The sequence below is a fragment of the Ruditapes philippinarum genome, unplaced genomic scaffold, assembly GCF_026571515.1.
Source record: "Ruditapes philippinarum isolate M1 unplaced genomic scaffold, ASM2657151v2 ctg15944_1_1_1_1, whole genome shotgun sequence".
Lineage (NCBI taxonomy): Eukaryota > Metazoa > Mollusca > Bivalvia > Venerida > Veneridae > Ruditapes > Ruditapes philippinarum.
The window spans coordinates 9,387-19,658 of NW_026862133.1; the positions used below are offsets into that span (position 1 = coordinate 9,387).

Here is a 10,272-nt window from a genome sequence, read left to right on the forward strand (position 1 = left end):
AAATTTTTTTGCCAAAGTTAAAGCATTAAATTGTGATAGAAAAGGAGGGGTTTTTCAATTTTCAAATTTTTGGATTATGGGGGGAATTTGCAAATAAAAAACTTTTTTCAAAAGTTGTAAATGCGTTGAAAAAATGATGGAAATTTCTTTCTTGTACAGGGAAAACGTGGGGTCCCTTTTTGCAAAAATACTTGCTATTTCCCCCTGGGTTTTTGAGTTGCCTAGAAACCCTGGAAAATTGTATGATTGTATAAATTTGGGCGATGGGGTCATTTTGTAATTATAAAATGTGTAATCTTGCTCTAAAAAATGCTCTAAAATTTCTGGATATTGCAACCGTGTTAATAAAGGATATTGGGGGAATTTCCTTTTGCAAAAAAAACATTCCGTTTAAAAATTTCCAAGGTTTTTTTAAAAAAATAAGAATGGTTCCTGTGCAAGTTGTAAAAATGGTTACTGGGGTGTGTCATGTGAAAATAAATGTGTTGGGAGTTGTTCGTCAAACGCGTGCGAAAACTTTTCGGGAAAATGCACGAGTTGTCTGATAGGCACATGGGGAAGCTACTGTGAAAACGTGTGCAAGAAATCATGCTCCTGGAGGTGTGATATACATACAGGCGAATGCGTCTGTAAAGCTGGATACTGGGGTACAGATTGCTCGACCATGTGCAATGATTTAAATTGTGATGTATGTTCACAAACAGATGGATCGTGTACAAGTTGCAAGCCTGGCTTTTGGGGCGCTAGCTGCGACTACAAATGCAAGTCAGATACATGCCTTCAATGCTATATCAATAGTGGACTATGCAGTGTTTGTCCACTTGGACGATGGGGAACACTTTGTCAGAACATGTGCAGGCATGGATGTCAATGTTGCAGCATCTCTTCTGGAGCATGCTTATTTAGTTGTCCGGATGCAGTTGGTGAGTATATTATCAACTCACAAAATATGTACTAAATTTACTTTCGTTATTGTTGTTGCTATTGCTTAAGGTTTAGTTTGATATTTTCCAGTTTGCGATTAATGTGCATTTCTTTTTAATCTATTACATGAATTAATTGTTTGTATGAAAATATTCATAATATTGGTTAGAACTTACCCAAAATAAAATATTTATATTCATAAATTTGTGTTTCATTATACTTAAGACGCTGTTGGCAATGAATTGACAGTCAGTGAGGAGCCGGCACAAGGAATAGGTTACATAACAGTTATCATCTCTGTGGTTACTAGTTTGGTTGTTGTTGTTACAGGGGTTGGAACATTTATCTTCATTAGATCTAGATTCAGGTAAGTTATATTGAAAAGTTAAATGAAAGTCATTAATACTCAATGATTATATATTACCTGGCTTGATACTACTAAATACTTTGATATAGTATTTTGACATCGAAAGCACAATCAGGTTTCTGCTCGTTCAAGGTTTTGTTGAAGGTCTTTATGCACCCTTAATAATAATTTATTATTTAGACTTTTATAATGGCATCTAGTACTATTTGCTTCAATATAAGAATCATATATTATACATTGACCATAACATACAGCATGTTTCTGTCTTTTTTTTTCAGACAAACAAAACGCAAGGAAAGTGCGAACATGCAAGGTATTTTTTCTTGATAGCTATTGAATTTATATTTTATGATCATGTTTACAAGTTTCATGATTTTTTACTGACCTATATTCTCTTTAGCTTTTATGCCCTGTAGTATACTTTTTAAGGATAGACACCCCATGCAAAGAAAATCTGACCTCTCTTATTTGATTATTATTCTATAATACTATTAAACATTAAGGTTTGGTAGTTCTTACATGATTACTTGAAACTAAAACATTACTTCTTTGTGGATCATAGATGTTCTTTTATTTCTGTTGTAGTCGGCGTTCGTGAAAAGTTAAACGATGCTTTAACAAACAGCTTTGCAAACTTCAATGATTGCTTTGGTTGATGTCTCTATCACTTTGTTTTTCATAAATTAGAAATATTGATTCAAATCAGGCGAAATTGAATGATAGTTTGAATGGCTAGATAGCACCGGTATTATAAGTAAACAATATTGTTGCGCTTAGTTTCAAAACCTTTATATTTTGATTTACTGCTTTCTTTTTTTTGCAGGTTCTTCATCAGAAATGTCTGGAACACCGACTACACAAACATCTCAAAGTACAAGAAATGAGATGTACATCGATGTTGCAGAGCCTGTCGACACATCAGATGATCATACTTACGAGAAAATTAGAAAATAAAGAATGTGATGGATATTCATCTAGGAAAAACAATTTTACTGCACAAAGTACCACTGGATGTCCTATAAAGTTGTAGTTGCAGAAGAACTGTTTATATTGTCACACATCAATCTCGTGAACAATATATGCATGATGATTGTATGTAAATAATGAAACTTTCTTTGAAACTTTTCTTTCTCTTGGAAAAAAAAACATATGAAGCATTTCAGCAATGGCATTCATGATATCACATGCATATCATTTTATGCCCCATTCAAGATGACGTGGATAAAGTGTTTGAATAAACACGCCTTTGTTCGTAAAGTGAGTGTTAAAAATATTATGATCTAAACTTCCTCAAACCTTAAATTAGGCGGGACAATTAATCGTTATCGTATATGATGTTGATAGCGAATAAAGAAGCTCGCGAAATCTATACTAACATTTAATATATTCTTAACAAAGTGTTTTTGTTAAGGTATGTACATGAATACTTTGTAAATGCATTTACATTTAAATGTCTACTTTATGTAATGTGAAAACCTTACTTACCGTTTTAAAAGGAAGTCATATGAATTGTATCAACATAATATTTTTTGAAAATATGATATTATACTTAAACTTATGATGTACTTTATTTGTACTTGAATTAATCATAGTTTAATTTTGATGTAGATATGTAGTTATCTATAAAGTAGAGTAAAGTTAAACATTAAAATAAATGCGTTTGGTCTACTGTTCACTATATCATACATCATGTCATCCTCGTCGGGTGTAGTGTACAATTAATGATAAAATACTGAACGTTTGTAACGTCGCTTTTCATTGAATTATCGTGTCGTTTATTAAGTTTTATATTCAGGGCTGCTGTCAACTTTTAAACAACTCTTTTTTTCTTTCTCATAAATGAAGTTTGCTCTATTACAAATTCGTTTTAAAGATTCCTTACAGGTTATATGGCCGTATACAAACGGTCGTTTACAATATAAGCCTCGCCTAGAAATATTGAAGGTACTTTTTGAATGATCACAATAAATTTGTTTTTGAACCATATTTTTAGTATAGTGTTATCAAAGCAATCTAAATTTACAACATACGTACTTCAATCAATCTATATTTCAAGTTTCATAAAAGTATTTTCTCTACTTTTGAATTATCACGGGATCCAGAAGAAGAAGACGGACTGACGGACGGACGTCCGTTCTAACGAGACAATATTTATGTGGTTACGAGATCTACGTTGTTCTCTCTAATGTTCTCTTTGGCTACATAATAGAAATAAGTCAATTAAGGCCTACAGAATGGATGACATCAAAGAAAAATTACAGTTACCTTTTGTTCTTGTAGCCGCATTAATATTCTTGTAAGTGTGGACGGACAGACGGATGGACATATAAGCGAACAGAGACAGAGGGTAAACCTCAATTTCCAATTAATAATGGGAGAAGTTAAATGTTTAATGCAAATTTATAAAAAAAACTGACTTTTGTTACAGGACGGTCATTCTGTCAAAGACAGTATTATTCACAAACAGTTTAAGCAGGATACACCCATTATGGTGTATGTAAAGTTTGATTATAACTGTTTGAAATTTTTTTAATAAATAGTAAAAAAAAAAGCAATTTGACAAATGAAAAGTAAGTTGTATTTCTTTTCACAACATGATAAATTTTTAATTACGAAATTGTAATTGCAAATTATATTGTTATTTTTAGAATACATTATCGTCAAATATAATTTTACGGAAGTCAAACAATATAATATATAAAATATAGAAACAGAATGGTGAATATCTTCTTGGCAAAAAATAATTGTAACAAATTGATTTATTTTGAATACTTGTTTTGAAGTACCCTAACAATTGCCAAGACATTAACATTATTAATTGATGTGTTTCTCCTGTCTATGATATTTTTACTGTGTTTGATTATTTGCTTATTGTTTATATTCATATTGTACATTTTTGAAATAAAATATTGTGTAAACAAAGATTTACAGACTTTCATATTAGCCCTGAACTGAAACTGTTAACGCGCCCAATATTGAATCTTTGATTATGAAAACCTTATAAATAACCAAATAACTTGTCATTATAGATTAACCATGTAAATTATCCTCCTACCAAATATGAAAATAAAGGCTGTTGGACCAAAAGTGTAAAAATCTATTTTTAGCACTGGTGACCTTGAGCCGACTGACCTCTAACTTGAGCAAAAGTGTAAAAATCTAAGGAGAAGATGTCAATTTTATGTTCCTACAAACTATAAAAATCATGTGACCATAGAGTAAGGAAAAAGTACCTGCAAAAGTTTAAAACTTTATTTTTGACTTAGGTGACCTTGACCCTAATGAATCTTAACTAAACCCTAATGAGGACGGCTTGCAATAAACAGAAAGACATCAACTTAAAATTGAAGGCTGTACGAGCAAAAATGTTTAAATTTATTTTTTTACACCAAAGACCTTGACCTTGACCCTAGAGATCCTGATATATTAGAGAACCATTTAAGATACCTAACTAAAACATGAGAGATAACTTACCGGATTAGGTTAATCATACAAGGCCCTAAAGAGATAAAAAAGGAAATAACTTGGAAAAATGGATGGCACAGTTTTATAATTTGGCAATATCGCGTATTTTGTATTATTTAGTAAGTGTGGAAATTATGAAGCCGTTATATCTTAGATAGAACTTAAGATATATTGAACTTGCCGTTTAAGGGTAATCATTATTTATTTCAAAGTGCTGGAAAGGGCAATAACTAGGAAAAAATGGAAGCCACTAGTACAAGAAAAGCGGCGTTTGGTCCCTAAGTAAAATGATAAGTGTGTCCGAAACGAGAAAGCAATGGGCGGAACTAAATAAAATGGAATTTTGAAAGGGGATCCGAGGTTATGAAGCCTGCATTTTAAAGATAAGCCGTCAATTTTTTTAAAAGCAAGCCACATGCCCTAAGGGTGATTTAACAGTATTCAAGTGAGGATTACTTGAACAATCAAACCAGAAAACTGCCAAATAGAAAGAACTAAATATACATAAACACAACAAAAGTGTCGTGCTGAACGATCTTAAAGGATCGGTAACACAACGTCCATGATTGAATGTACGGAGCGACATTTTATGGTCTTCACACGGCACAAACAACGTTGATATGGCGATAAAATATATAGAAATAAAGAATTCCTTAAGACTTTCATAACCAAGACTTTCGTTTAAAACAGAGTTAGTGAAGTAAGAGAAAACTCTTTCCCTTAAAAAACAGTCGCTAAAAGTTCACCGGTGAATGTGTGTGTCTGCGCGTTAACCGTATGCTTGAAAGTAGATTCGAATTACCATTTCTTCGCTTTCTAAATTTTCTAATTTGAGGTTTAAATATATTCATTGTAATTAGTTTAATAAAGATATTTTCAATAAGATGAGTAGTAATACTTGTAATGATGGACACTCGAATTCGATGGTTAGATAAAGGAACGAACAATGAAGGGAAAATAGGTAGTAAGTCTAATATTACCTCTATTTCATGCGGAACTTCCTATGAGCAAGAAAAAGGTCAACATTTATCAATATTGTTTTAGGGCCAAAAAGAATGAAAATACTCGTACCAGTAGCAAAGTGTTAGTACAAGAAGTTCATTTTGTCATGGAAGTCTGTTACTAATACAACTTTATAAGATAGAGAAAAACATATTCTCTTAAGAATGCCCAACACGCCGAATTGAAAATGTTGCAGGCTCGATTTGAGTGAGCCTGTTCATTGACGGTTGTTGTAATTTCAAGCTACGGTCCACGTCCCCTATCACAGGCTTAAGCAGAATTTAACATCTTAACAATAATAGAAGATGATGCATCTTGGCATCCTTACCACAAACTAATTTGCTTGTTTCCTAGCACGATGCACAATACCGTTGGATGAAACTTTATAGTTCTGGTGTGCAAGTGAAAGTCCTTAGAGTTTAAAGTAAAATACTCGTCTTGGGTTAGACATTTTTGTTCTTTTGCTCATGCTTTCGAATATGTAATAGGTCCATGATTAGGCGAGATAATGTTACCAGTTTTGGTTTCATTGTTACTAGAAAACATATTGTTCCTAGAAGATAATATAAAAATTGAATTACTCTAGTAAGTAGTTATGACATGGCTATTTTCGAAAACACACCAGACGAATTTCAACACTATCTTGATCTTTTGCGTGCATATTGCATATTGATGTCAACGGGGAATTCAAAGTTAATGCACATTTACAAAACACGTGGCTTTTAGAAAGATGGGAAGTTTGAAGCAAAAAGAACAATGGACTTATTATGGAATAGATGTAGAAAATGTAGAAAGTTATAATTATATAGGAAGTTTGATTTCTTTTAAAGGTAACTTTGCTTGTATAATGAATACTTATCTGAAAAAAGCACTTAAAACGTTGAATTTTACTTGTATAATTGTGAAATAAATCCATTAAGTGCTTTGTCAGTAACGGGGGACGGTCAGAAAATATCCGGACTTTTCATGCTCTTCTCTTTCCACGTGCACACAATATATATTGGTGAAAACTACATTCATTCGCCAATAACGTGGTCAGTTTATTTTTAATACACAGTCTTTTGCCCTCTAATATATGATAGGTGTTTCGTCTATCATGGACTCTTTGTTAGAGGAACAACGCTCTGTAATAAAGTTTCTGGTTGCAGAAGGTGAAAATCCCTGCCACATCTTTCAGAGGCTTAAAAAAAGATTTTCTGATACATGTGTATCACGTTCAACCTTCTACAACTGTGTTTCTCAGTTTCGTGAAGGCAGAACAAGCGTTTGTGACAGGCCTAGGACTGGGCGGCCAGCTGAGGCGGTGACCCCAACAAGGGTAGCAAATGTTAAAGCTTTTGTCAACAAAAATCGTCGAGTAACTTTGGAGGAGGTAGCCAACAAGTTTAGCATCGTTAAGGCATCGGCACACAAGATTTTACACGAACACCTAGGCATGAACAAGGTAAGTGCCAGATGGGTGCCAAGACAGCTGTCCGCAAATCAAAAGGCAACCAGCGTAACCAATGCAAAAGAACATTTAAGTCGTTTTAATCGTGAAGGAGATAAGTTTTGGAACCGCATTATCACTGGAGATGAGATGTGGGTTCATTATTCCGAACATGAGACAAAGCTCAGTCAAAGCAGTTGAAACGAGCTGGTTCCCCACCTCCTAAAAGGTTTAAGCTGTCTCCTTCGGCTGTCAGAGTCATGCTTGTTGCCTTTTGGGATTCACGAGGAATGATACTTACTCATTTCATGCCAAAAGGACAAACTGTCACTGCCAAGTACTATTCTGAAGTAATTCTGAAAAATCTCAGAGAAAAGCTGAAGCAAATGCGTCCTAGGCTAGTACAGAGAAATGTCTACCTTCTTCACGATAACGCCCCCTCCCATACCGCCGCAGCTACAGTGGAGGTTATCAACTCTTACAAATGGCAATTGTTGTCTCACACTCCTTATAGCCCAGACCTCGCCCCCTGTGACTTTTATTTGTTTCCAGAACTGAAAAAAATTGCTTGCTGGAAAGAAACATAAGACCAGGGCAGTTTTGATATCTGCTGTTACACAGTACCTAAACATAGGTCTACGTCATGGTTCATAAAGAAGATCTTAGGAGGTGAATTGGATCATGTACCAGAAGTTGCTTTCTACATGGTAGGAAATATTGAAGAAGTCTTACAGAAAGCCGACAGACTTGCTGACGAGAAGAAGTGATCATAAGACATTAACTAGAAATTATGTGCTATTATATTTCAACATACTAGGTTTAAAATAAACACTTTGTTTTGATGAAAGATAACTTATTGAAAGTGATATTTGAAATTACTCTTGGGAGTTGTTTTGTATAATATTCATGGTCGGGAATACAAAAGCTCCCACAAAGATGGCAAAAGTGCGTAGACGTAGGTGGAGAATATTTTGAAAAAGAGTAGAAAGATTTTTTTTAAATGTTGAATGGTTTTCGAGAAAGAATCAAAAGTCCGGATATTTTCCGATTTCCCCTCGTAGTTGATGCATTTGCAGGTGCTATTTTAACCTATAGCAATGATCTATGTTGCATTACCAAATCTAAGGAATAAGAAAGGTTGCACTTAAAGTTTTGCAAACGGATATTTATAGTAATATTTCCTCTGTATTTAAATGTAAAATTATAACATTTTGATGAAAACTAGTTTATTTTAAAAACATTATCATAAGCTCGTTGTATAAACTGGCAGTTCAATATTGTTTGATAGGGTATAGTAAGTCGTTGAAAAAACTTCTAGATGACTAAGGCTGGTAGATGGTCAAGAAATTTACATCTGATCTTTTCAAAAGGAAAGTAATTGATTGCTTCGGAGCAATCAGTAGAAAATGTGTACTCGATGTGTACTTAGTTTTTTAAGCAACCGTTGAGTATCCTAAAAACCTGAATCTTGTATAAGAGACATACGAGTTTTATTACGAAATTGAGATTTTTGTATTTGCCTCTACTATAAACGTTTTAGAGGTGCAAAACAGACCGTTTGTCTTAAAATTATATGAACTGCTAAATAGTAAGGAGAGGATCCGTGTTATGTTTCATTATTTCCAAAGGAGACCTTAAATTCATACTTCTAAAGAAGTGATTTAATATAATTGAGCCGTGAATGTTGTTAAAGATTTGAAGTTTAATTCAACCCTCCACACATATATTTTGGGATGTTAATAATGTACTAGTATTGATTGTAACAAATAATATCTAACATATTGTATGTTATTTTGTATATTCAGTGTTTGTAGGCAATATACTGAATAATATTAATTTTAGTTTATTCTGTTCTGTTCAATAAATTAGACGTTAAGTTAAGAAAATGCATAAACGTTTGGGAGAGAAATAATATTTTGACCATGTATATCTATACTTTGTCCCAGAAATAGATTAGCAAAGTAACGGTTATAAACATGGTATTCTGTTATGTAATATCGTCGTCCGTTTTTTATATTTACATATAAAAGTATTAGTAACTTTATAATAATTTTGACAGGTTATGTGTTCTTTGGTTGGTATTATTCCCTCAAGAAAACATGTATGAAAATAAAAAGAAATAACTAAATTATGTGATGTTGTTAATCATTATGATTCTGTTTGTTTGTTTGTTTGATTGATTGATTGGGTTTTACGTCACACCGACACAGTATAGGTCATATGGCGGCCTTCCAGCTTTACTGGTGGAGGAAGACCTCAGAAGCCCTTCCGTGCATTATTTCAGGCACGAACGGGCACCTGAGTAGAACCACCGACGTTCCGTAGGCTAGCTGGATAACATTTTATTTATTCTGTTGTTTCCTGTATTCTAATATACTTTATTGCAAGAGCTTTCTGTGTTAATTGTCATGATTACCTTCATAACATATGTTCTCTTACTAAATATCTGTTATTTAAACTACAGCAGCAGCAGCAGCACAAAAATCAGCAGCAGCAGCACCACCACCACTACCACCACCACCATCAGCACCACCAACAGCAACAACAACAACAATATAAAGGACACAAAACACTTCCTAACTTAGTCCTTTATTTCTCTGTTAACATTTAGCCAATAGTACACTGTAATATTGACTTGGAACAAAATTCAACTGCTGTCATTTGTTTTAAATTTTAAATACAATCCTCGGAGTTTGTTCTAAATAAAAATGTCATGTAATACCCGAATAAAAAATAAAGGAAGTTTGCTTATTTCCGATACATATTTAATATGTTAATTATATTTACTTGCAATGGTGTCGATAATATCGATTAAAGGAACTCCACTTAGTTTGAAAAATGGCTCAGAAACTAAAATAGGAACAAGAGTCGCCTAATAATAATAATAATAATAATAATAATAATAATAATAATAATAAAACAGAAACAAGTTTCAACTTTATTCTGAGATTATTTCTTTGTAATTTGTAATTTTCTCAGGTTCATGATAAAGTACATAAATTGAATTTTACGGATTGAGTAAGAGCCTCAAAAAGCATTTTTTGAAAACTTTCCTGCAAGTTTTTGTTCCCCTTTAAACCCTTTT

The 10,272-nt window shown here is 33.1% G+C and overlaps 1 protein-coding gene across 1 annotated transcript; it reads left to right on the forward strand.

The window, feature by feature from the left end:
• Positions 1 to 430: 430 nt before the first annotated feature.
• LOC132718054 (platelet endothelial aggregation receptor 1-like) lies at positions 431 to 2,965 on the forward strand. Its single transcript, XM_060701664.1, has 4 exons — positions 431 to 923; positions 1,150 to 1,291; positions 1,570 to 1,604; positions 2,115 to 2,965. Exons 1-4 carry the CDS (start codon positions 665 to 667, stop codon positions 2,243 to 2,245), a joined length of 567 nt encoding a protein of 188 aa, XP_060557647.1. The 5' UTR covers positions 431 to 664; the 3' UTR covers positions 2,246 to 2,965.
• Positions 2,966 to 10,272: the final 7,307 nt, after the last annotated feature.